Source organism: Rhea pennata, chromosome 5 (assembly GCF_028389875.1).
Source record: "Rhea pennata isolate bPtePen1 chromosome 5, bPtePen1.pri, whole genome shotgun sequence".
Taxonomy (NCBI): Eukaryota; Metazoa; Chordata; class Aves; order Rheiformes; family Rheidae; genus Rhea; species Rhea pennata.
Window position 1 is genome coordinate 28,120,851 of NC_084667.1, and position 27,437 is coordinate 28,148,287.

The following is a 27,437-nucleotide window of genomic DNA, read 5'->3' on the forward strand; positions in this document are numbered from 1 at the left end:
TTGATGACCACAAGGCTAAAGTTTCCATAGTAGTGGTAGGCCATAAGTGTTATTTCTTCAAAGTATATGTCTTCATTACTACAAAACAGACACGTTGCTTATTACTATGGCCTCTTCTGACAGCAACCTGTCTTAAATTTTGTTCTGAGGATCGTTTAGGCTCAGTTGTGCCCTGTTGAAGATTCAAAGAAAAATGTCTGAAGGAGTTGGTAAAAGTAAGTTACGTAAAGGTTAATAGATAAATCCATACATTTTATAAGGTTTCCTTCATGAAGAGGTCTGGAGAATGAAAAATATCTTGGGAAATATAGCCTTAGAGAGAATTTTGATTTGGAGAAAGATGAGAAATTCAGTGAGATTTTATTCTGAATGTGTCACTAGGATAATCAATCTAATGTAAGTTTACAAGTTTGGGGCATTTGGAATTTCCTTGCTGTGACATGTTCCACTGCAAATTCCAATTACTGATGCTGCCAGAGAGAATTTGGAGCTTTGGGATCCATTAACATTTGCCTGTGAATGATTATACTGCACCATGGGATTAATTAATCTCTTGAATTATGCCACAGTTCATTTGGTGGTAATTAGTATATACTTATTAAGAAGCATCAAATCATTTTTGATTACCTGAAAATGATCCTTGTCCATAAAGTGAAAAAATGTAGCTGTTCTTATATAGTTAACTTCCAGCCTCTGTAATTTTCAGTAAAACTATTACAGACTAAATTTTTTATGTTCATTGGGCAGTGGTCATATAAATAAAACTTCTTCTATACAAATAGCTGAATATGAAGGCAATAAAGTTAATGGAAATGCAAACAACCACATTTTCTATTAAAATTTTTATAATAGAAAAGGGATAGAGATAAAAATAATGGCATCAATGGTCACTTAAAATATAGTAGTACTTCTAAAAGCATTTTAATTTTTTTAATCATGAAAAAATACTAATGTTGATCATTGGAAGGTAAAGGTTGAAGCAAATATACAGCCATTCTTTCATGACAAAATTGATTTGATGTTACAGCACACTAGAATTCAAACAAAATTCCGTATGTACCCAGACTTTTGTGCTCAGAAAGATGAAATAAATGGTTTTGTTAGTTCTGGTGAATAGTTTGTCTGACTTAAATGATTGCAGTGACGCTTTTTAAAAGTGTCTTGCAAGCCTGTATTCCTGTGATGGAAAATTTAGCAGCTTTAAAACATCCCTCTATCTCTTAGAGGGATGTTTTCAATCTCGTACTAGCAAAGCATTTTGCTGTGATGAAATGTAAGAAACTAACGTTTTGAAACTCACTAGGAGCAGAGGAAGGAAGCAAAGGCCGCCTGTTCGTCTTGGTGGGCTTCGGCTCCGACTCTGCTGGCTCTGCAAAACGAGGGCTGGAGCTAGGGCATGGTGTGTGGCTGCCTCTCTTCTCCTTGCTCTCATCTCCCCTGGCTCATTCTCACTTATCCCTAGTGTTAAACGATGCCTTCTTGCCAACAGTCCCATTTCCAGAGCAATTGCCTGACTGAAACTCTTTGAATACAGGCTCTTTTGTGGCCCTAGCTGGGCAACCAAAGCAGAGGAAGTGCACACATATTAGTTAATCTGGTGCTTTTTCCTAATCCGCCTGCACTGGGCTGAAGGGGTGAGGAGCCCTGAAGTGCATCGGCATGTGCCATTCGGCTACCAGTGCCATAGCTGCCCCTTTGGCCACTTTTCCCAAGCACCAAATTTTGTACTATTTATCTCCTTCCCTACACTTACACACTTACACACACACACACACACACACACACACACACACTCCAGTATTATCCTAAAGACTATGAACCATCCCAAGATTGATCTCATTTTTACATTTGTATGAGTAGACTTGTGCTGAAAATTTTTCTCTAATATTGACATAGCAACCACGTTTACTAGAAATTTGTATTAGCATGATTTTGACGTAGTCAGGATAGCACAATGTTACCACAAGAGCACAAAGTTATCATAACAGCACAAAAAGGGACTCAAGAGAAAGCACTTTGGTATTCCATGTTATACAGGAACATTTTAAATGCAGGACTGGGATTTAGTCTTGAAACATTAGTGGTATATTCCCTCCTCACTGCACTGAAAATTATCTTGTGTTATTTCCATTGGCTTGTTTGATCTTTTTACCATAACCTCGACAATGTTATATGTTCTCTGTAGTTTGCATTCTTATTGCCATGAATCAGTGCTTAGGATGCTAATAGATGAGAAATTAGCATCAAATCCAATGCAGTCTAGAGCTAATGAGATTTTAATCACTGGGAACATGGTGAGTTTTCTGTTAAAAATGCAAGAAAATTCAATCACCTTTTTATTTTGTGTTCTGTATAGATGACTGAGAATTTTGTATTAAAAAATCTACCAAACTGTTTACTCTAATTTTTACCTAGATCAGTATCACTGAAATTTCAAGTGTTTGAACTAATCTCATGTAAAATCTAACTAAATAACATCTTTCAGTCATTTTTACTCTGATAGTCCTGGCTAACTTGCAATATCATGATCGTAAGACATTTCTTAAGATGTGTATATATTTGAAATTTATGTAATATTTAAATACAACTTGGTTTCTAAGTAAGGAATTAGAATAAAATTTCAACTATTTTTTCTATTCATAAATCCAAACTTTGTAAGTAATGTTTAAAATGAGATTGCAATACTTACCACAAAATGTTTCAGAAGACTTGACTTTTATGCGCTACGTGCTAGAAGTTCCTCTGGCCTGTCAAGTTTTGCTCTCTTTTGTGTTTTAAGATTACTTTTACATCCCGATATGTACCCCAAAATTAAAAGAATTCACTGAGGAGAATGTTGATCTGATTAACTATTGTAAGACACTTTTGGCATAAATTTGTCTTTAAGATGCTGTTTACTTTATCAAGGTTTACATGTACAAATGCAACTACTTATTGTATCATACACATTTGAATATTGCATTTTTCAGTAATAAATTTGGCTATCTTTGAAGGAGAGTTTTAACTTCATTATTCCAATATTCAAAATTATGAAAAGAATTATACACTAGTTTTGGACATGCGTGCTACTCTTAACCTGGCTATATAGGTAAATAAAACTTCATACTAACTTTAACCTAATTTAAAATATATACTAATCTGCCAAATCTCAATCAGTAATCTGCTTGATTAATGTTCATACTCCATGTTTAAGTGCTTAAGAGTGAGGACCGGATATCTCCCTGAGGGAATGTTACTTTTTATCTTCCAGCATCAAGCCACATAGAACTTGCATCTGTTAGAATCCTTTAACTTGAATATAGCTTAAGCAATCATCTCAAATTCAACAAGGGAGTGTTTGTGTGCCTTCCAGCCATAACAGGAAGTAATTTAAGGGATAAAATTATCTGACACCTTGGGTCAGACACTTGTTTAAGGTTTAATCCTTAAACTGCCTTACCTAGTATGTTCTCAAGACGCATACATGTTTTTTAAATTTTCAGTCACTAATGGTCTACTGCTTTCACTAATGACTAATAATTTCTTAAATTTAAGCTCTTGTTTAGGAGTTTACATGTTCCTAATTTCTTCAGAAACGTGCTCAGCTAAATATAGGATGTTGGAAAATGCTTCAGTCGCATTCTGAGAAAACCAGCAGGTGGCTGTTACACCCAGGCTGTTTATGATCCAGAGCTCTCCCAGGCTTCTGAATCTCCATTTTAAAGAAAAATACTAGAAAATACAATTACAGCAGGAATTCAAGAATGCTGAAATATGTCCTGTGTGAGCACTCAAGTATCCATATGCTTGCACCATCTGCTTTTGCAAGAAGGGGAACAGCAAACTCCGGCCTCGTACAGAACTAGATAAAATTCCACAAATGGACCTCACTGAGTTTTCTTTCAAGTCGTTCCAAAGGACTTCGCCTCTCTGGAACGATCGTTGGTTCAGGATGTGAAGTGAAAGAGCAGGTAACTCCTACCAATACCAACATGACTATTTCATCAAAACAGTATTCAGTTTTGCTAGGCCACATCCTTAAAACTTGGTACAAGAGTGAATAATGCATTACTGATTTACTGTTTTTGTTATCATATGTAAGTCTACATGTGGGACTGAGTTAAACCCGTGGACTATTTAACTGCTTTACAAATACAGAAAACACCAGGACCAATGAAACTAGCCAGAAATATAAAAGAGAAATTCTTCAGCAGATTTCCACAAAACTATCTCAAGAGAATACAATTCTAGCCAACCTAACTCACTTCCTTGCACATAAAACAGACAAATAGGAAGATTCTCTTTTGTAGTAAATGATTTTGGAAAATATGGGAAAATATGAAAAAATAGATGGAAAAAATATGGGAAAATGGAACTAATCAGTCCTCCAGCATGCAGAACTCAAAAGATTCTCAAAGCACTAAAAATACTGTGATGAGTAAATATCTCAAATAAGAATTAAATTATTTGGAACATAGTTCCCATGAAACTGGTTGTTTCACAGTCATATGTTTCTTAATCAGACATCCTCCTACTGTCAGTAAAGAGAGGGTAACATCCACCATGTAGCTATGCAGTTTGACACTGGGGTTTTGAACCACTCTTGCTCTTGAATTACTTTAAATTTTCTAGCATGAAAGTCTGGCTCTGTTAGTACAACCTAAGAGATAATGTGTGCAGCCATGAAATGTAACAGGTATAATAGCAGTAGCAGTGAGCAAGTCTCCAGCTCTCCCGTGCCAGCCCTGTGGGGATGGCAGTGCAACCAGAGAGTGAGATATACCAGGGACAAGCTGTCAGCCACCGGACCAGGACGCTTTCAGGAGGTTGCAAACATCACCTAAAAGCGATTCATGTAAATAATGTCCATCACCCATAAGCAAGTTAGTGTTATTTTACACCCTGCTATTTCTGCTCTCTGATTGAATATCCTGGGGCTGTTCCCAGAGATGGGGGATGAACACAGAAAGTTCAAGGACGAGGCTGACCTATATCTACACCCTAAAGTTGGTCACCAGTAAAATAAAAGCAAAGGTTCAAATCTTCAAAGCAATATGAACTGAGTATCAGCTGGATCCCTAACTCTTCATAGTAGTCTTTGATAGTCTTACTTAGTCTGTTTCATTTAATTGTGAATTTTGTTCAAAAACACTTACGTTCACCCAAAAGCTACATCCAAACCCTTATTAAGCTGAGAGGTAAGATGAGACTTGTTGAATTTGATTTACAACTGGCAAGTTTCAGAGGAAATGTGTTTCACTGAAATGAAGCGTTTAGTGCAGTAGACACATTCTTCCAAGGCTGGTGATATTATTGTGCCTATCATGAGCCTTTTTTCAACACTCAGTATGGATTTTCTATTAGGTCGTATCATTCTCTTTATTGAATAGTTAGTAGATGGCTTTTGCAGCTCAAAAAACCCCAGACATACAAATATTTGATCAAAAAAAAAGTCTCTAAAAATAATCTTTTCAAGCTGAAAGGATGTCTGTCCAAGACTAACACAGATTCTGACTTCAAAGTAAAATCTGTTACTCTCTCCTATAGCTTAGCGTAAGTTGTTATGAAGAGTATTTCTTAGCCCCATAGAGGAAGCAAGTATGAATTAGTCTTTTAAAGACCAGTCCGGTCCATACATCATCCCTAGAAGGAGGCTTTTTGCAATACCTAAAAACAGACCCAGAGTAGCTGCCCCAGCCTCCCTCCTCACCCCGCAGCTCCTGCCATAAGCAGCGGGGAGCGTGCTCTCCACAACGTCACCTGAGCGAGAGACCCTAGCAAATCACCCGAGGTCCTGCTCTATCTAAATTCACCTTTGCACATGTCCCTTAAATGACTAGCTACCGAACAGAGAGTACAATATTGCAGCTAATTCCTAACAGGAATTCCCATGACGTTATACACAAAACATTTTTTCTGAAATAGTAGTGCTTCCAAAATCCCTCTGTCTTATGATTTCCCAGTTCAGTCATGAAAGTCATAAATAAAAACCTGCCTTTATTGCTATACAGAGCAATTGGCCTTCATTAGTCATCTACAAGCTGGTAAAATGCAATAAAAAGAGCTCTTCATTTCTGAAGCTGGAGAAATAAAGTTTGATTAAACATCCCTTGTCCTTAAGCTTCTAGAGGCGAGATTCTGTGCTCATATTGGTATAGGATTTTTCCTCAGGATTGTAACCAGGATACTGGCTTTGGTTTTCTTTCTCAACTTTGTTCTGGAAGGTGTCATCTCTTTCAGTTTTCCTTGCAGTAACTTTAGGCATATTGTTTTGAAATTCCACCTGGAAAAAAGAATGAGGAAAAAAAAAACCCACAGGAGGTTGAAGAGTGAGTTATTCACTGCATTTTAATACTCATTAGAATGTATCTTGTTGCATTTTGGAGTTTTGATATCCTTTCCCACAGAAATCCGAAGAGCTGACTGTGTAAAATGACTCTCAGACCCACAGCCCTATGTGGTTCCTCTCCCGCCCCCCCAACAATCACCGATTTTTCCATTCCCCAAAAAGCAACAAAAGCAGCAAAGCTAGTTTCTCCCACCTTCTCTGTTCATGTACAAGCTCTGAAATGTGCTCTGGGTGTGTTTCAAATCACTCAAATTTGATTTTTTTTTTTTCATGAGCATATTCCTCTGCATTTTAATGGATTGTCTTTTTGGTTTGAACTCTACTTGCCTCAGCGTTTCACATTGCAACTACTTGGTTGATGTTATTATTTTATATTTCAGGTAAATATAAAGGGATTAGGGCACACATAATTTTTATTTTATGACTTCTATTAACATGGAGATCCTTTCTTTTCTCTAGAAAAGTTCTAAGGAGGTCTCTGTTGGAGACCTAAAAGCCAAATGAAGCAGCTGAAGTAAGTCTAGCGGCACAAGCGCTCTCCAAACTGAACCCCTCTGCTGCTGTCAAATTTAATGCAATCTGCGTGGAGTGAGGCATTTCTACACAACGCTGAGCACGGTGAGCCTTGTGCTCTGAAGATTGCTTTCAAGATTTGAAGATACTTGTAGGTTAGCCTGAAGCAGCTGAAAGCATAGGTTTTTTGCTCTTACTTCTCTAAACCTACTTCTGTGTCTCACTTCTGCAGAGCGAGCAGATCTTGCTGAGAGGGAACACCTTTGTTTCCGTGCCAGCGGCGCAGGGAAAGGAGATGCTCGTCCCCCGCGGCTCCTTAAGGAGCTACGGGAGCGCTGGCGCCTGCCGCCAGGGCTGGGGAGGCGCCGGGTGCTGCCTCCCTGCTCCCGCTGGAGCCCGGGCCGGGCTCCGGGAGCAGCAGCGCCCTGGCCTCCCCTCCCGGTGCAAAGCGCGGTTTCGCCCGGCGTTTTGGCTGGCCGGGGCTGGGGGAGGACGGCCAGCCAGCCCCCGCGCTGCCCAAGGGCCGTTTGCCTCCGGAGGCTGCGATTCCTTGTGCGCTAGCAGACAGCAAAAATACGTAGCCGTTACCGGCTGAAGCGGTGAGGGAGGGTTGGACTCTCCTCGTTTCCACTGCGTGATCCCTACGAAGGGCCCTGGTGTGATTTTCAGAAACAAAGGCTGGCAGCTTGTCGGTGCGGCCGTGTCCCCGCGTGGCCCGCGCGCCCGCAGCCCTCCCGGGGGTCCGGCAGGGCCGACCTCACCCCCGAAATACTCACGTCCTCGCTGCCGTGCTGCACGCCGCACCAGCATAAGGTCTTAAGCTTCTCAGACCAAAAGCAGAACAGGTTGCAGACTGGCTTAATTAATATTGGCGGAACGTCTTCTCCTTTAGTGGGTCCTGAAAGGGCGAAGCAGCGATCAGCGGTCGGTGAGTCCCGGGGCCGGGCCGGCGGGGCCGCGGCCCGCAGGTGCGGCAGGAGCCGGCTGGGCGCTCGCAGCTGTGGCTCGGGGCGCCAGCCGCCCCGCGGGTCTCGCTGGGAGCTCAGCTGAGCTGCGTTCTGCCGCAAAACTACATCTGGGGTTAAACCAACCTGTGGCAAAGCTGATGAGCAGCCCCGAGGCAGTGCACCCGAGGCAGCCGACGGCGCTGAAGTACAGGTAGGACAGGGAATACCAGGTGTCCGCCAGCAGCGGCCTGCGGAAACGCGGCAGGAGAGGACGGAGCCGCTCGCGGCAGCGGTCGCCTGCCGGGTGCGTCCGCGTCGTCTCCTGGCCGCGGGGGTTACCTGGCTGGAGCCGCGGTGGGCGCCGGGGTGGCGAGCGCGTCGGTGCCGTTGGCTAGCGTGCAGCCTGCCGTGGACAGGGCCAGAGGGATGGCCTTGGCCGAGGGCGCGGGGTAAACGAAAGAGCCGATGGCAGCCCAAAAAGCTAACGTGATCCCTGCCAAGAGGCCTCCGATCGCACCCTGGGCGGATACAGAAGAGAGGTGGTTGGAGGTGAACGGGAAAGCGCCTCCGCGAAGGCGGGGTGGGCGACGGGGGGCAATCGCTGGTTACGGTCGTGGGTGATCCTCTCACTACGAACCGGCTGTGCTCTCTCTTGGCTGAAGTACGAAAGGGGGTGGCTTATGGCCCTCGAGCAGTCGGCGTTGAAGCAAAGCGGTACCGAGTAAAGCCCCAGCTGTGGGGTTCGGCTCCCCTCCCGGCTAAGGGCGACGGGACCGCGCGCGAGGCGGCGTGCAGCGGCCTCGGCGTCGCAGGGGGAACTAGCAGCCTTGTGCGCGGCTCCTCTCTCTTCTTCCCCCCACCCCTGTCTGTGGCTATTTTAATAAGAGAAGCAGCTCAGAACAAAAAGCAGCACTGAAATGTGGATCTTGTTACACTACTGTTTGGCAGAGTTAAATTTAGGTAGTGAACAGGGGGACCTCTAAAAGCCTCCTCAGGCTCTAACATCCTAAAAAACCCTACCTGTCATTTATTTATTTTTTACAATCTGAGAAACAACACAACCTTAACGGGGGAGTTTTAACCAGGCAACACCGAGAGGTTTCCTTTCCGGGACCGATTAGGATCTTTGCTTACCTTCCAGTTAATGCAAGGAAACACGATTCCCATGGTGAAGAGCCCCAGCATGGGCCCCCCGCACATCCCGTGGATGGTGAGGGAGGCCTGCGGGAGCAGCGGAGAGGCGCGAGCTTAGCGCAGGGCTCGCAGAAAGCGTGCGCGAGTCTCTCTAATTCTTAATTAAACTGTGTTTTGGGGTTTTTTTTTTAACTCAAACGGAGGGGTAATTTCAGTGCACTGCTAAAGAGAAAAAGAACTGCGGTCAGCGCGTTATCCCAGCCGTGAGCAAGTGGCCAGGGAGGAAGCTCTCTAAGGGTGCTCGTGGCTGATCATCGCGATAGACGAGGCAGCCAGGAGCGAGCGCCCGGAGGAATTACGGGGGTGGTCGGGCTCCGCCAGGGACCGCGGGCAGAGCGCGCCGCCGGGGAGGCGCCGCCGGGCGCGTCCCGCTGAGCCCGGGGCGAGCGGCGTCGAAGAGGGAAGGGACGGGGGCCGTGGGGAAGCCCGCTCCGGAGAGCGGGCCGCGCGCGCCCGCGGAGGGCTGCGTACCTGCACGACGCCGCCGAGCAGCGAGGCGGCCGCCGCCATGGCCGTGCAGAGCGCGCCGAAGAGCACACCTGCAAGAGAGGCACCCTGAGGCCGCGGACGGCCCGCGGCGAGCCGGCCCGCCGCCCTGCCGCTTCCCCGCGAGGCAGGGCTCGGCAGAGGACATGGCTCGGGAAGGATGGCTTGGGAAGGATGGCTTGGGTAGAAACGTTTCTCCCTCTGTGCCTTTGAATAACTCTTTTTTTTTTTTTTTAATGATCTGACTGAATTAATTCAGCAGTGATATGCAAAATGGTTTTCCTCGTTTGATGCCAGCTTTAATTTTGCAGTGCTCTGTAAGGTATTAATTTTGAGTCAAGCTGACCGAACTGATCTCGCGTGCTGGCACGGCTTGTTTCGGGAGATAGAAATGACCTTTCTAGGTCCTGAGTGCAAAAACTAAGAAGTGAGTGGCAAACTGCAGGGATAGAGAATATTGGTTTGGTGCTAACAGAAACTTTACAAACAAACCTCAGTAAGAGGTTATGACATGTATTACAGTGCTTGTAAAGCTCTCCTAGAAATTCAGAGCCCTTCAGGCTCCTCGTGTTTTGACATTTGCTTTGCTTTTCTTTTGTGTGTTTTTTTTTTTTAAGTGATTAACTTTTTCTGAAAAACTGCTCTACGTGATCCTATAAGTTTAAATCGAAAAGTTTTGTGGTAACGCTGTAAGGTGATAGTATGCAGTAATACTGCTATAGATTAATAGCGTGATAACTACACTGATACTGTTTTTGCGTTATAAAGAGGTTTCCAGGGCTTCCCAGTGCTTTCAGCACAGGAAATATGCTGCTAGAGCTTCCCAAGGGATTTTGATGTAGCCCTGCTCACAACCGCCTACGCTGGGACAAGGTTGTAGTGCTGGCGTTTAGCTTTCCTGAAGCCTCAGCTGAGGCTCATCTCGCCCACTTGCCAATGGTTACGTTCCTTCAGAGGTTTCGGAAGCAGAAGTGTGTTTCTTAAGCAGTGGTATGGAGGCTGATGCCAGCTGTTTGCACAACTGCTCTGGGAGTGAGTTTATTCCTGAGGAATAAATTTTCATCGTCCTATGTGAAATAACGTGGAGGCTTGTGCAAGCCAGCAGCAGGCGTCCTGGTCCCTCCCCTCCTCTATTTTAGCCCTCCACTTATAGAAGAGCTTCAACTTCTATAGCTCTATTCATAGTTCAAAGTCAATCCTATGCAGTCCTTCATTTTGCTTCGAGGAAGAGCATTTGATCCTGTCGCTATCATATGTGTTTGCTTAGTTCATGGCTTATTAATGAGTTTCCCAGGCTTGCAATATGAAGACTTGGCAGCTTCACTGTGAGGCTATTCAAATATCATTAGACCATACTATCGCATAACTAAAACTAGGTTCAGCTGGCTCATTACTTCTTGTAATTCCTTGGCTGAGGGGCTTGAGTGAAGGGGCTTTGCTGGCCCGTCATATGGGTGATGGAGGGGAAGGGGAGAGGCTTTTTCCATGGTGGCTCAGGCTGCAGGCTGGTACCTTGCTCCCTGGAGAAACCTGCCTTTCTCTATGCCAGCCAAGCAGACAGCTTGAGGCAATACATAAGGCTGTATGCTGAAGCATATGAAATCCTGCTCTACTTTCTGCTATAGCAATGGCAGTTAAGGGGGCGAGGGGGGAAACTTTTCCTTCAAGCAAATTGATTCTGCCCGAGGTACCTACATAAGCCTTTGCTGACCCATGTGCTCATCTTCTCAGAGATGTCTGGAAAAATTTTCTTGACTATGTCTTCAAAAGTAACAGTTGCTAAAGCGTTAATGCTTGCAGCCACTGTGCTGTAAAAGGAGAAAACAAGGATATAAATATAAAGCAAAGTAATCATGGAAAAAATAATCTACAGAGAAGTGTTGCCTCTTGTTCAACATCAAAAACTATGTATTTTACAGTATTAAACAGGGACTTTCTGAATAAAAGGAGTGTCATTGGGGATTTAGGGAATTTGAGGATGGGGGTCAAGTAATGCCTTTGGGTGGCAAGGGTTAAATTATAACAGTTTGCTTCTGTCCCTGGCTCTTACAAGTGTACGCCCCTAGCAAAGGGAAGCTGCTGCTGTGAGGGTGGGTTTTGTTCCTCCTGCAGTTACTAGGGGCCCTGCTTCATGCTGGCATGAGATAGAAACTCTCATCACACATCCTAACTGACCCTTCAGTCCAGCACACTGCAAAACCTTCAGAATATTGCAGTGCCGCAGGGTAAAGGTGTTGTGTAGGCACAAGCCAAAGGCTGTGCAGTGACCACCAGTGATACCCTGTTCTTCCTGAAAAAGTGTTAGTGAATGAGGTCTTATTGGAAGACACTTTCCAAAGACTGCCTGGAGGTTATAACTAGTCCAGTCTGTGAATTTATAATACCTTATGGACAGTATGGGAATACCATATGATTGCAACTATTATTTGGGACATAAAATTATCATCCTTATGAGACTACAGCATATGTAGCTAATGCTGGTATCCATTTTTCTCCTTAATTCTGTGAAGGAATCTGAAGATTCAGTAACCAGAAAAAATCATTTGGGGGTTTGCAGGGTTATGGCTCTGGTTTCTGTGATATTTCTCTGAATTTATATACTGGAGAGGATCAGCACCTGTCTCAAGGGGGTGACTTACTCCTAGATGCAGCAGATCTTGCTTCAGAGATAGGACATTTAACTGCATGTGCTACACTGCCACAAAATACATGTTCTGTTTTCTTTCATAGCTCTTCAAATTTTTTCTACTTTTTTTAAAAAAGTCTTTGCAGCTAGGTGAGTTATGTAATCAGACTGAAATATTTAGCAAGTAGTATCTTGCAGCATCAAAACCTATAGCAAAATATTTAGTACTTTATTCCCTTTATTCTGTTCCCTTAGTCTCCTTCCAGGAGCAGCCAGGGGCTTTTGTGTGTTTGTTTTTCCTCTACTGACAGTTTTCGCTTGCCTTGCTCTCTCTCTCCAGCTGAGAGGATTTTGAGAAAGCCTCTTGGAGACTCTCTGCCTCTGTTCTGGGTCTAATGCCACTGTGAGCTTAAATCTCTCTAATGTCCCAGTAAGTATTGATGTTTGGTTTGTGGAAGACAGGAACTACAATACTCTGCAGCACCACCCTGCAGAACTGACAGCTCCTATAACTTTTCCAGGTAGGCTTCTTATTTCCAAAGCTAATTCAGTGTTTATGTACAGACAGGCTTGCTAACAAGCTCTCTGTTACTAACTGTGGTGTTATGGCAGTCAGGTTAAATAAAAGCAATTTCATTTTGATCAGCTCCAAAGTTATTTACAGAAGCAGAACTTTTTTCTTGAGAGAACTAATTTCTTTAGTTTTCTTCTACCTTTCTGTTTGTGACAATAATGCATTTGGGGTAAAAAGATTGGTGAAGTGGAGCTAGACTTTGCCATGAACACAAAGTAATGCAGCAGAGTACCATTTTCTTTTCCTTCCCTCCCCCTAGGACAGGCTAAGAAGAAGAGTGAGGCATTTCTTAGTATTTCACGTGCTGACCCCAGTCTGAGTGATCAAGAAATCAGTGATGTGTAGCTGAAGTCGTTTCAGGTTCACAGACCTTAGTGTTCCACTGAACGCACAGGCAACAAATAGTCCCGGCACTCCTGGCATCGAAGAAAAAATGTCCATAACAAAATATGGGATAAGCTGGGGTAAAAAACACAAGAGCAATGCAGGAAGTTAGCTGAGATTTTTCTGGGTCAAGGCAGAAAAGCAGCTGCAAAACTGATTTTGCTGTGATGAACAAGATGCCATGGATTTTGGGAGAAGGGAGGTCATTTGGCGAGACTCCTCGATGGCATTAGTGCTAACCATGCCAGAGAGGCTGTACCCTAGCCCTGATCCAGCAACTGCTTCAGCACCTGCGCAGCTGAAAGGACATGCAGTTTCCCCACTCAATTTGCGTGGTGTTTATATGTGCTATGTCTGGACCCAAATCAGCACTTAATCATAATAATCTCTGCCTGTACCTGATCAGGTGCTGAAATGAAAGCAGCAGTCCAAGGGTCGCAATCCTTATAATGCGAATACATCACTAAACCAGAAAATACTGCGCATACCAGGACTATCCAAAGTCCCAATAAATTGAGGTAAAGTGCCCTAGAAAGAACAAGAAAAATGCTGTTTAATACAAGCTATATGTGGAAAAGCTGTTAGTGGTTGCTTATTTTGAACGCTTTTTGAGAAAGGCCTTAATCAAAGCTATATAACTTCTTAAATGTCTCCCCAGGGTAAGAAATAGTGTGCAGCAAAATGCTATTGACTTCAGTGCAAGCTAATTCCAGCTTTCTTGCTGCAGCCGCTTCCAGTTCAACACTGTACTGCTGGGGCTTCAAGGGCTTTTTAGGCTTGGTACCACTGATGTTCTTGCTGTTGTGACTCCCAAATGTTTTCAGAGATTGCATTTCAACAGAGTTGATTCATATAATCCATCATGATTTAAGTAAAAATGAGTATGATCACAACTAGTGTGTTTAAAAATGTTTAAAGGCTTTTAAATGTCTTTGAGGAAGGAAAAAAAAATCTTCTTACCTTTTAACCAAGTAATAAGCATATAGCATATGAAGAAGTTCAGTCTTTTGATAAAATTGTGCATCTGGTTAAGCGAATACTAGTGCTGAACTTAAGCTAGTGAGATGGAGACCTATATATCTATATTGTGGAGTTTCACCATTTTCATCTCCATGGATTATAGTTACTTTATGTTGGATATTTGATCTTGCTTTATTTAGATGATGCCCTCTCCCATAATACCTTCTGAAATTAATAACCACTTTTGATAAAATATACCATAATACAACTCTGGAAAGATTGTTTTCCCAAGAATGCTGTAGAAAGTGCTTCTTTTGCATACCCTGCTTCTGAAGACTAGTTTGGCAGCCTGATCCCAAATTAATAAACTGTAAGGTTTTTTCTTTATATACTGAGAGCCAGAGGGAGACAAATTGTCAAGACAAAACCCTGCAAGTCTTTCTAGCAGTGTATGAGCGCCCAGTGGAATCCCTGTTTTTATCTGACATAACTGACATTCTGTTAGTATAATTCCCCGTCAGTATGCTCGATTGCTAGCATAGTTAGGCGTCTTACAGTTTCGCGTGTTTTTCTGATTTGCAGGAAATGCATCTCTGTATCGTGGACTGGTTAACGCCATAGATTCCCAGCCAGGTGAAAGCTCCCCCAAAGACAATGGTCCAAAAGGTGTGACGCCTTAGGGGATCCACGTCGAAGCTAGAAGGCACATGGAGAAGCAAGTCAGGTCACTCGCTGAAACACCTGTTTGTTCAGCAAGAGCTGCCTGATCTTTCAGGAACGTCTGGTCTATTATATTGCAGTCGGAATTACTGCACTGGTGACACAGTTTTAACGTACAGATAACTCCCTGCTAGCGTTTGTCAGTGACTTGCCTTGATCAATGAACATGTCACTGCGACAGCCAGCCAGACCGGTGTGCTATCCCAGTGCATTGGTGCACTGCTAGCAGCTAAATGGGGGGATTTAAAATAAAGTGTCAGTCTTATAGATGGAGAATGAAATAAATATACCGTTGGAAGGAGTAGTAGGAGCTAGGCAAAGAAAAACATGCAAAGCTCTCTTTCAGTTCAGTCAGGCTTTGATTCTCTAAAAGAGGGTAATAGTAAACCTTTCAGGACTTGACTACTTCTTTCTAAGTTCCTGAGAACTGGGGGAAAAAAAACATATATATAAATATATATATATATATATATATATATATATATAATATATGAATGAACAACTCTGATTCAGAAATCTAACAGGCCTGAGTATTTTTGGCATGGTGAGACTAGTATTTCTAAACACTAAATGCCTCCCTCTTTCCCCCCCCCCAAAAAAAAAAAAAAATCCTCAATATTTGTTTTTCTCACTCAAATATGTTTAGTCGTGATCCTTCAGAGGCACGTTGCCAGATGTTGGTTGGGCCACCATTCAGAATAGTCCCTCGGATTAAAACCGTTGCAAAGCCTGCCACCATGACGATCATTTGAAAGGCATCTGTCCAGACAACGGCTTTTAATCCTCCCTAAAACAAATAGAAGCTGTATATTCTCATCTTCCTTTTTGTTATTTGAGTACTACCTGATCTCAGGAGTTTATAAGCTGTATGCATAACAGCTAGCGAATTAGGCAGGCCTTTCCTTGAAAAGTTTCTTTATATTCTCCCAGAAAGGTTGTATTTTGCAGATCAGAAAATGAGACAGACTAAATGATTTGCCCAGTCATATAAGAATATTTGATCTCGAGTCAAATACTTTTTTTCCTCTTCTTTATGTGAATTGGAAGAAAATGCTGTAGTGTGCTACAAAAACTTGGAGAATAAAACTTTGCCTATGTTTGTACTTCCCACAGCATTAGCACATGTTTGCAGAGCTCAGGGGTCCACAGTAAGTCTAACAACACAGGAAAAATAGCTCCAGAAAGTCTACAATTCAACCTCTTTTCCATAGCTAATTTCCTGTTTGATGGAACCTGTGTTAGAGCAGCATAATTAGGGTTTTCAACAAGGCCTGATTGAAATATTAAACTAAATCAATTTGTAGTAGTAATGTTTTTAAAAAAGCTGCAGAGCCTAGCCAGTCTGTTTGCTATTTAATGTGATTGTGGGCTGATAGAGTAGTCTTTTCTGAGAACCACCAGGCTTCGTTTACGCCCCTCACTGATGGGAGTGAAGATTGTGGTGTATGTGCTCTGCCTCTTCCACTGCTCTGGTTATTTACTATTAGTAGTATTATCCTAGTTCTATTCAAAGCTATAAGCAGACACTCATTTGATCCAGTTTGTGGCACTCTTTTCATGTCTGTAATTATCCAGGTTCTAAACATGGGATAGAAATTCTGAAATTCTGATTTCAGAAGCACGCTGAAAGCCAACTGAGTCACTTAGGTGCTTTTGAACATTTGGATTCGGTGCCTACAGAGAAACAGTCCCTCTTGTCTGTTGCTCACTGACTTCCCTGGCTTTTTACAGATGCATCAGGGAAGGTCTCACCTTGCTTTGACTTAGTAGTACAGCTCCCTGGAAGCCCTGTTAGGTGTGCTTCCTATGGTTTTAATCATCATTTTATCTATTCTTGATCCAGAGTGACACCAGGGACATTTTTCAATACTGTGTTTTTTTGCCATCTATAACTTACAGAGGATGAGAAGAATTTTCTCAAAAAAATTGCTATGGTGAGAGGAAGGTTTTACTTGTATGTGTGGACTCTGCCTCAAACTCTGTGACTTCAAACTTGACATACCTGGTGAAGTATTTGGGAGGGGGATCTTCCTACTCCAAATAGACTTATCTTTATGCTTAGGATCTGACAGACACTTATCTCTTTGTCCTGATATTGCAAACCTCTGTCCGCTGGATCATATTTAGAAGCCTCACTGCTCTTACAGCTTTTCCGGTACACGGGATGGTTGCGTTCACAGTCTGTGTTCAGCCATTCACTTATGCCTGTTACATACCAAAGTGCAATAGAAAGTGCAGACAACTCCTGTTGCAACTACAGAGCCCCAGAGATCAAATCCCGTGACTGTGAAACCAAAGAAAACCAAATGGTCAGCAAAAGGATAGTAAGAGAAAAGCTATCTATTACCCTTAGTAGGGTGGAAGTAATTATTAATTTTTATCTTTTGTGTCTATTAGAAGTTCTGCTGGGTTATTCAAGGTTCTTAACACTAGTGAATGCAGTTTTGCATTGTTGCTTTCTTGCAAATTGGGATTAGTTTTCCATCCTTGAAAAGTAGTTAATTCATAAGCAAAATAATTACACAAAGGTGTTCTTATGGGAAATAATTTTATGAGTTATGCTTTCTTTGTTTCTTGTTCAGGATTTTATTTTGCTACAAGAATTTGTGCTCTGCCAATTATAAATTTGAGAGGAACCAAGTTCTTGGGAGATTTCCACTGAACCCTAAGGGGGTAAAAAGGAAAGCTAAATTCAGTCCTGTGAAACTAGGAACAGTTTAACCTTAGAACTGTGCTGACTGTGCACTAGCACAACTTTGCATGCTCATTTTGCTTCGTAAAGTCTCCATGCAAGATAAGACACGCAGATTTCAGTTTTGCTTGTATTGAAATCTCTCCCGTGAGGCTTAATTTGTAAGGACAATACTATTTGTAGAAGTTCTCTTAGTAGCAAAATTAATTTGGCTTCATAACAGGGATGACTTTCTGAACAACTGATGTGTAAGAGGCAGCCTAGTTCCACAGGAAGGAACTTAGCAAGGTGAATACCAGTTAAACTAGATGCAACTCAGATGATGGACTATGAAAAGAACCACCAAATCTCTTCCCAATCAATTTTAGGGAAATCAGTTACTTTAGGAGTTTATGTTGATTCCTTATGTTGTATGGCTGTAAACTTACTAATCCCAGCTATTGCGACAGATGCTGTATTCCTGGTCTTCAAAGACTGATTTAAAAAGTGTGCAGAGAGCAGGATAGCATTCAGCTACGGCTGCAGGGAACGGAGTTAAGCCCAGAGGAACGTGAATGAGGTGTTGGGTCAAAAATATGAATCTTTAATTACAACCAGGGCATTGTTCTTCATCTTACCTGAAAGATGGGATCGCAGCCAGAACAAAATGCCCCAGCACTTTTAAGGTACCTATAGGTGTCATCCCATAAAGGAAACTGCTCCCTGACATTTTGGAGGCTCGTAGCCCTCTCTACTCTTTTGCATTTCTATGGGCAGTCACCAGTACTTTCGGACAGAGAAATCTCAGCTCTGTCCCGGGAGCATTAACAGTGCTGACGGCTAAGACAGATGGGTAGGAAGGAACCAAAGTACAGAGCATGGTCTTGGGTCGCTGCCCATTCCATGAACTTTGTCAGGAGGTTGAGAATTTGTTCATCGCTAACTCTCTTGGGCTGTTACTGAATACAAAAGAGCAAGTGCTAGTGTCATGCTAAAGTACCAGTGCAAGGGAGAGACCAGAGCGTCAGGAATGCAAAAGTGCTAGGTGAAGGCAAAAACTGTCCTACAGATTTGCTGAGGATTTCCTTTAGGATTCTTACTTTCCTCTGCTTCAGCTATTCTGCTTGTCTTAAGATATGGTTATCTGGGGTAACCATGTAGTTTGGTCTGGAAACTCACCTTGGTTGAGAGCCAGTGATGGAGCATAAACCACTATTCCAGTGTAAAGGATCTGCGAGAAAAAAGTTCATGGAAAAAACATGTCTGTGAGTGCTCAGTGATAAGGTCTCCGTTCAGGGAGCGGCTTGGAGCAAAGCACTGGAGCTAGAGGGCTCTTGCAAAACTTAGATCAGGCTGTACCATATATGAGCTTTTTCTTTTCAGCCTTTACAAAATCAAAATCCTTCATTTAATTCCTTTTGGATGGAGTTAAGCCACCGTGCTCTGTCTGTGTATTTCTTATTTTGCCCATTGCTAAGATGATTAGATGTCTAAGACTACATTACTCAAATAGAGAGAGGAGCTCTCAGTAGAACACACAGTGATGCAGAAAAAACTTGCATTGAGTCTTGGAAATTAATCTTCCCTGCTTCTTTTTAATCCCTCTTAGAGGAGTTAATTCAGTGCCTTTCATGTATATGTTGTGACAGAATTGAGGGGGGAAACAAAACCTGAAATTAAACAAACTTGTGAATCTCTTGCTAAAGCTTTTAGAACTAATTAAATGGAATTAATGTAGAACGACAAATATTCCAACTACCTAGTTTTCCATCAAACACACAAAATCTTTTGAGAAATTTGAACTATCAAATCAAAAGACAAAAAGCTATTTGTCTACCATAGTGCCTTGGCTGGCTCCTTAAGTGCTTTGGGCAAGTAAAGCTGATCTCTGCTTGCTCAGCTCCACCACCTGCAAACCAAGAGCATTACTATTTATTTTAGCTGCTTGCTCAGGGGTTGGCTAGTCGGTGCCTGATGGCAATGCCGAACAGTCTGTAGATGCAGTCTATAAATCGCAAACAGTGATTTCTGTCCTCTTAAGTGTCGGGCTTCATCCCTGCAGCCCCGTGACTTAGGGCAGCTCTCCAAGGAGTCATGGTCGTGTCCTGCCTGAGTTGCTCCAGTCACCTGGGAGATGCCCACGCACACCCGTGCAAGTGCAGTACAGCATCCAAATATCACAGGCAACAATAATGAAATTTTTTTTAACTGTAAGTAGGAAGAAGCTAGGAGGTAGGAAGGCAACCACTTTTTTTCAGCATTCACAGTCCAACTGGAAAAATTAAGGGGAGGGGAAAAACTTAAACAGCCCTTGGACAGGGAGAGTTGAGTGTGAGGTGAGTGCTTCAAAATAAAAGTTAAGTGAAATTATCGTGGAAAAAATATGCAATATCTTCTTACCGTCTGCAGGATGTAGATCAGCGTTGCAGCAAAACGGACCACTTTGTTAAATCTTAACTCCAAATACTAGGAAAGAGGAGACACAGTAAATTGCACAAGTAGCAGCTGTGACACAGCTATTAACCTCCTGTTCGCCCTGCAGAGTAGCTCGCTTCGTAAGTACAATTACAGATAGCTGACACTACTGCTATGGCTAATAAACCAGGGAGTGATTATTCTTACTGGTGGAGATAACTACATTTGAGAAATCTTCTAATCAGTGGAATGCACCAGAAATTATGTTGAGCTGCTGTATTCAATACCTGTTTTGTACTGGGAATAACTGAAAGAGCCCAGAGGCTACATGGAAAAGAAACTTGTACTTCATTTTGAGGTTTAATTCGACTGTATGAACAGGAGATCTGAGCTCATCTCCTAGAGCAGTGGGGTAGCTGGGCTTCCACAGGGGCCGCAGCAGTGGTGGAGCAGGTGCTCCAAGCCTTAGGCCTGAGCCACCACCTGAAGTCTCTCTGCAGAACTGACCAAAAAGCTGCATCTACACTGCTAGCCACAAGCCATCTTCGACCCCGTGACTTTCCCCTTGGACGGTGCTACTGTCCACTCCCTCGCGGACGCTATGTACAAACTGCAAAGGCTTTCTGTCTTTTAGAGGACTTTAGGAATAGTACATCGAGGATAGTTCCTTTCTTATTAATTTTGTTCATGTTAATCTCCCTCATCTCTTGCTTAGTAAGCTCCAGAGTTTGCCATAAAATAAGTAACTAATTTACATAATTTGATCTGTTTTTAAAAATAACTTATGAAGTCAGCAAAGTCATCTTTCAGGCATGCTTGAAGGGACCCTCTGACTGCAATGAAATTTTCAGTGGCTAAAATAAGTGATTCATTCTCTGATCTTGCATCTAAACCAACTAGAAAATAGTTACTTCTGACAGCTGGAATAGATGATCAGTCTTAATTTTTCCCAGCCTGCAGCTGTGACATATCCTAGTCCCCAGGCAGAGCTGTGAAGCTCCTTCTTGGCACTGGGTTTCTGAAAGCGTGAGTGACCTCCGCTACCAGGCGCCGCTGGCTCCCTGGCGGGCTCTGCTCGCCCCGCGCTCCCTTCCAGCAGATTGCCCGCAAACAGAAACCACCGCATCTGCAGCAGCCGGTCCAAGGGGCGACCGGCAGCCCCGGCTGCCCAAGAGCTGCCCGGTTTTCCCACGATCTGCGGGTGATGATACCTGCGTGTTGTGCCCCTCTAACAGCATTGCAGCTACGGGGAGCGGTGGGTTGGTGATGAGATCTCGTGTGAAGAAAATAATGTATTCTACTTCTACAGCAACTGGCCCAAATCCCCAGATCTCTAGATTTCTAAGTTTAAAATTAGATCCTGAATTTTGTTCTTAAAGTCCCTCTTTAATAGTCACACTCTAAAACAGCATGGAAAAATTATTAGAGACCAAAAGTATTGTGCAGGCACCTTAATTATTTTTCCAGTTGAAACATATTTTGTACTACTTTGTAAACTCTATCTTTGCTATGTGTGCATAACAGCACTTCTGACTCTTTATTTGTGCCTGTAACTTATGAAATACAAATAACTAGCTTGTAAAATCAATTTGTTTCTAAAAAAAAAAAAAAAAAAAAAAAAATTCATGTATTGATACATTTGTTTTGCAAATTATTGCAGAAGTTGTCTGCCATACACTTTCTCTAGAGATAGCAAAATACTTGATAAACTGATTTTTATGCTATATCTTTTTTTTTTTTTTTTTTTAACTTACCTCATAAGTACTTGTAATGCCAGATCTGTAAAATACTGGTACAAAAAGTTCAGAAGTAAAGATGATGACAAGTGTATATGAAAGAAAGAAAAGGATGAAGGATGCCCCATAACGATAAACTTCAGATGGTGTCCCCAGAACTGTTACTGCTGACATGAAGCTGGATGTGAGAGAGAAGGCTATCGGTCCGCATGTCATCTGCCTGCCGCCCACCAAAAATTCCTTTGAACTTTTCTTTTTCCTCTCTTTAATTGCAAAAAAGACTCCAATGCTAGCAGATACCAAAAACAGTGCTGCAAAAACAACATAGTCCCAAGGTGCAAATTTTTTGATTTCTGGAGCGACAAAGTTGGACATGGCACCCAATGGATAACTCCCTGGTAGAAAGATGCTGGGTTTCTGTATCGGTTGCTCTGAACTGGTTAATCCTCTGACAGCAAAGGTGTTTTTGTAGCTTATCAATGACAAATAATAATAATAAAAAAAAGAAGACTGTCCAGCTATGAGTTTTTTTTTTTTTTTTAATTCAGTTCACCTGTGGGGGGGGAAATGCTTAGTTAGGAAGGTGCTGTATGCACTTAGACCCCAGTGCTGCTGATATTTCTGTCAGGCTAGCTGAATTTATCTGAGAAATCTATAGTACGCTCCCTTTTATCTGTGATGTTTTAATTTAAGGTTAAACATTACCTTGGCACATTGACTTGGTCTACCTCTTTTCTAACCTCTCAGCATTTTTAAATAATAAAATGAATAATATTAAAGAAGGGGGAAGGAGAGAGAGAGGACTGAAGGAAAACTTGGCCTACAGACCCATGACCTTGACCTTTACTGACAGGCCTCTATTTTGAAAGGAGCAATTCTTTCATAAGGGTAAAATCTAAACTTGAGCACCAGCGTTAAGGGTTCAGAATTGTTCTTTGCAATTAAATGTGCTCTTTGATGGACTCTCTGGAAGTTCAGACTGCCGTAAACAGCTGCAGTGTTTAATGGTTCAAGGTAACATTAGTGTGCTTCTCCCTCAGCCGTCCAGCACAGGCAATGCTATATAACGAGTCTGGGTACCTAAGGGATCTTTGGATGAGCAGGAAATACAGATTGTGTGACACTTAGGTTTGCGGGTGACTCCATTTCGCAACTGATTTATCACTTTTTGCTGCTAGTGGCAATTTAGGTTACCGCTAACGCAGGTTCATGCTGGTTCATGGGTTCATAATACGGGCTCAACCTAATGAGAGACCAATAACAAGCTGAAGCTGTGTGCTCTGAAGAGGTGTCTCTTACTGCTCTGTGTACGATTCGGTCAGACCTGCACGAGAAGAGGGCCAAAGAGCAGCGGATAAGGCAACAGCAACGCTGTCTTTGGGATAATTTGTAGAATTCAATTAACTGACTTCTCCTTGGCTTGCTTTCTTTTTTTTTTTTTTTTAAGTAAATAATAAATATTCATGTTACACTGGCTTATACCATAAGGATACATTTTCAAAAGAAGCAGATGCTAACTTGTGGTACTCAAGGACAAGCTTTTATGAAGAGGTAGGGTCTTCAGTCCCAGCCCTGCAGGAAGAGAGGAGGGTCAGTGGTCCATTCTGGAGATGACCACGAGCTGTGTGGCAACCCGACATGTGAGTCACTAACAGCAAGGCTGCTGCTCTCCAGCCCTGTCTTGGGTTGGGATGATGCCCCCTGCCCGTCCTCCTAAAGTCATCGACAAACTGCAATGTTTTTGCTGCGTCAGTAATGACGGGCACACAAGTGGGTTTCTAGATCTGAAATGTTGTGCATTCCCGTCTCTCTGCTCAGGAGAAAGAGAAATGTGTAAACAGCAACCCTCATGCCATGACCTAGAATAAAATAAAATCTAGGACAAGCCTGGGGCTGGAACTAATGTCCTCTTCTTGCCACGGGTACTTTAGAGATCGAGCAGTTTTGCAGCTGAGTCCAGTGAGACCATGTGCAGGATGAGAACTGACTCTCCTGCTGCTGCTGCAGAGTGTGGATTTAAAAAAACTCAAAATGCATGCAAAAATACTTCTTAAAAAGCAGTTTGGAACATCTTATTGATTGTTGCTTGTTCTTCTTTCACCTGATGTGAACATGGCTGGATTTTGCTTTTTGGGTTTTTTACCACTCCATTTATAACTGAAATCCTTTTGTCATCCTAAGTTTAAAGAAAAACTGTGGTGTTTGTGAGATGCAGTATGACTGTTCATGATAGTTACACAAGCAGGTTTACATAAGGTGAGCTAGGATATCAGTTAAAGCCACATTAGTTTCCATAGTAATCGTGTGTGTGTGCTGTAACTTGCTGTTAATGCAGCAGAGGAACCTAATGAGAGACCAATAAACAAATTTGCATCCTCATGGGTAATGCTCGGTGAATCCTCACCCAGCTGCCTTAAAGTGATTTATTTATCTAAGTACACCTCATTACTGGTTAATATTTCTCTTTTGTACAGGACCAGTGTCTTAGTGTGCTCACTTTCAAAAAATCACTAACTTTCACTTGCCAGGAACTCCTCTGCAGGTTTGTTTTTGTTTTTCTTCTTCTCCCTCCTCCTTCTTACCGTTAAAAACATGGATGTTTTCTGCAGGTCTGAGGTGTTTTGATGTACTGTAATATTTTATTACTGACTTGAATATTTTAAATTGATCCATTTGCCATCAGCATATAGTTAGCAGTTGTGGTAACTGTGCTTTCACATAGTGACAGATAAAGCTGCCCATCTGCTCATGTGGGCTCACTGCACAGTAATTTGATTTTGATTCCAACAAACTTTTCCAAACAGTAAAATTCTCATTGGTGTAAAAGTAAGCCTGTAGAGATCCTTCTTTTTCTCCACAAATTTTGTGTTTTAGTTATGAAAACTCCTGTGGCACTGACATTTCATTTAGCCAGGACAACCCAAGTAAAACGCTTGATATCTTGAAATTTCAGTAAGCCTTCCAGTGTCTGACTGTGAACCAGTGACTGAGCAAGTAATCCAGCTGCAGGTGCTGGTGCGCGTAGCTCTGCTTGGGAGGAGGGAGTGGAACTTGAGTGAACACAGGATCGTCTGAATGCTTTCCACTGATAGGTTTTTTTTTATTTCAAGGCTACTTTTGGGTTCTCTGGGACTAGCTGATGGTAGGAACAGACTCTAGTGTACTGTATGCATCCTTTTCACATTAAAGGAGTTGAAGGTAAAATGGGTTGACCTGATCTAGTCAGGTTTCCTTGGGCTTCTGCTTTTCCAAGTAAAAAAAAAAAAAAAAAAAAAAAAAAAAAAAAAAAAGCTGCCCAACAATTTGGAAACTTGGTAACATTTTCAATGGCCTCTTGGCCCCTCCAGGGGTGTTATTCCCCCAGTGGGGTGTCTTTTCATGCCGCTGGCCCAGCAGAAAGGGATTGACAATGTCCTTGGATAGCGTGCCAGCCCCTCGAGATCCTTCTGTTGCTCTCTTCGATGTTTTTTGTTGGTGGGAGCTGTCCATGGCTGAGAGTGTGTGGAGAAGCTGTCCCCCTCTGCAGGGACTGGGGGCTTGGCCCTTCTATGGGGACTGGGACCTTGGTCACCCCATCGTGGCCTGAGGAGCAAAGCTTTGCCAGCTGTGATGATCCCTCCATCTCCTGCCATGCTTCTGCGGAGACCAAGTTGCTGTCTGGCAAACCAAACTTCCTAACACAAGAGTGCCTTGTTAGCATGCAATCTGAGCACAAGCCTGAGCACTGGTGCAAGCTGAGCAGCTCCTCAGCTGTTAAACCCTGTGCCTCCCCAGGTGAGTGCTGTGAGGCCTCCAGTGCAAGCCTGAAGCAGCAGGGGTTCAGGGCAGGGACTGCCTAGAGAGCCACCTCTATCTTCACAGAATAGCTGAGGTTGGAAGTGACCTCTGGAGATCGTCTAGTCCAACCCCTTTCACCAGCAGGGTCACCTAGAGCGTGTTAGAAAGGGTTGCATCCAGGCGGTTCTTGAATATCTCCAGAGAAGGAGACTCCACAACCTCTCCGGGCAACCTGGTCCAGTGCTCTGAACAGATCTTGGCTCTGTTTCTCTGAGTAGAGGTATATGGAAAGTTTAGACTGATAATATTTAAGCATTCTTTTTGATAGAAAGGTTGAATTTTAGAGAGTCCGATAAAGCACAAGGAAAATTCTCCTGCTAAAATTGCAGTGACTGCAGCATACCGTGATAGCTCAAATTCAGATAGTTGTAGCAACTATGTGGTTTACTAATCTAGTAAATTAATATCTTTAAGGGCTTTAATGTACTGAGCCATTTTAATTTCTATCTGTACTAGCCTATGATGCTAGTTTGATATTAATGTGATGATAAGAGCGCATTCAGAGTCAGAAGTGTGCCAAGCTGGGGCGGCCACATGCTGTCCCCATGGGACGTGGCATAAGCAGTAACACCAGTGCCCAGTATAAACCCATCTCTTCAAGGCCATGTTCACCTGTACTCAGTGATTAATGTAGAACCAGCCTCTCCAAAGTGGCTAGCACTTAAACTTGCTCGTTAAGTTGCTTCATAGGTAAATTTTTAAATAGCGTGGGGAGTTGCTTATAACAACCACTCTTCATGGGCTTCAGTGCTGCTAGCTAATGAAACCTGATGAGGGGACCTCAAGGCTTGTGAGCAGAGGAAAGATATCCAGAGAAGAAAATTCATAACACATGAAAATGATGGAAACCTGTAAAGAGAAGAATTTGCCAAGGATTAGATTTCACCATTAAATGTTAGGTTAGTAGTATCCTTTACCCTAGGTTATGGTAAGTGTTTCACAGATGATAGCTTATAAAAGGAGAATGTTTTCCATCAGTTATTCAGTTCTCTGTTTGTAATTATATTGTGTCTTGTGTAGGCTATGCATATTAGCTGCTTTTTTCCACTTCAGTGAGATTTTTTTTTTGTGTGTTGTAATTACATATTTTGGAACTTAGTTTGGCAAGGGTAAATGATTGTTCAAATCTAACAGTCCTGTTGGATAAATGATATCATGTAGGACAGTGATTCTTCTATAGTAGACTTTTTGCTTCCATTAATCCAAATTCTACCTCTTCTCCATTTTTTGTGTCTAAAAAGAATGATTTTGTTGTAAATGGATTTCTAGTATAATATTTAGATTTAAAAGTCTGTCATATTGGTGCTTATGTGGATTCTTGAGAGTCAATTTGGTCCATTTGGACTATCTGGTAGAACATGAAATGATGGGACCAAAAGCTGGTGATAGGAGTGGGCTAGTGGTGTAAAGCTGCTGGGATGATCTCCTGTCCAAACAGCCTCTGCCACTTAAACGTGAGCATTGGAGAAAGCGGTGATGAAATTTCTCTACAGATATTGAGGACCAAAGAAAAACAGCAAAATGTGAATTACCCCCAGGATACTGCTCACTAAGGTGACTTTTCCCTTGATTGTAGAGAATTTGCTTGCAAGAAGAATGTAACTTTATTTCCTAAATTCATGAAAGATTGGCAACTGTAGCATGTGTTTTTGTTGCATGGGTCTCACTTACAATAGAGGAACTCGGGGGCCTAGAGAGAAATTTGTTTTCTTATACCATAATCCTTCGTGTAACACTGGAGTTACAGCTTTGAGGTACCAGATTCTTTCTGAACAGAAAGAGTTACAGGACACTGATGGGAAGCAAAGCAAGGGCTAAAAGGTTTCTTTCCTGAAGATGTAGCGCTCTCTGAGGACTTTGGGCAGGTGGTCACCCACCTCCCCACAGGTGCGGGGCTGCCTGTAGGCCAGGGAGAACCAGCAGCGCCCATGGGCCAGCCAGTGAGCTGCTGGCACAGCTGGAACACCCTGGTGACCGATGCACCTGATTGCACCCTGCAGGGTCCAGCTGCCCTCTCTGTCTGTGCATGTGGGAGGAAAAACCCCA

At 42.7% G+C, this 27,437-nt stretch overlaps 1 protein-coding gene across 1 annotated transcript; it reads right to left on the reverse strand.

Annotated features, from left to right (window-relative positions):
• Window positions 1–6,103: 6,103 nt before the first annotated feature.
• Window positions 6,104–21,929, reverse strand: SLC5A12 (solute carrier family 5 member 12). The gene is made up of 15 exons (XM_062577056.1): window positions 21,573–21,929; window positions 19,804–19,869; window positions 18,583–18,634; window positions 16,949–17,016; window positions 15,365–15,519; window positions 14,568–14,708; window positions 13,451–13,580; window positions 13,039–13,127; window positions 11,164–11,276; window positions 9,454–9,521; window positions 8,923–9,009; window positions 8,128–8,306; window positions 7,933–8,036; window positions 7,618–7,739; window positions 6,104–6,262 (listed from the first exon to the last, which is right to left on the reverse strand). Exons 1-15 carry the CDS (start codon window positions 21,927–21,929, stop codon window positions 6,104–6,106), a joined length of 1,890 nt encoding a protein of 629 aa, XP_062433040.1.
• Between the last annotated feature and the right edge of the window lie 5,508 nt (window positions 21,930–27,437).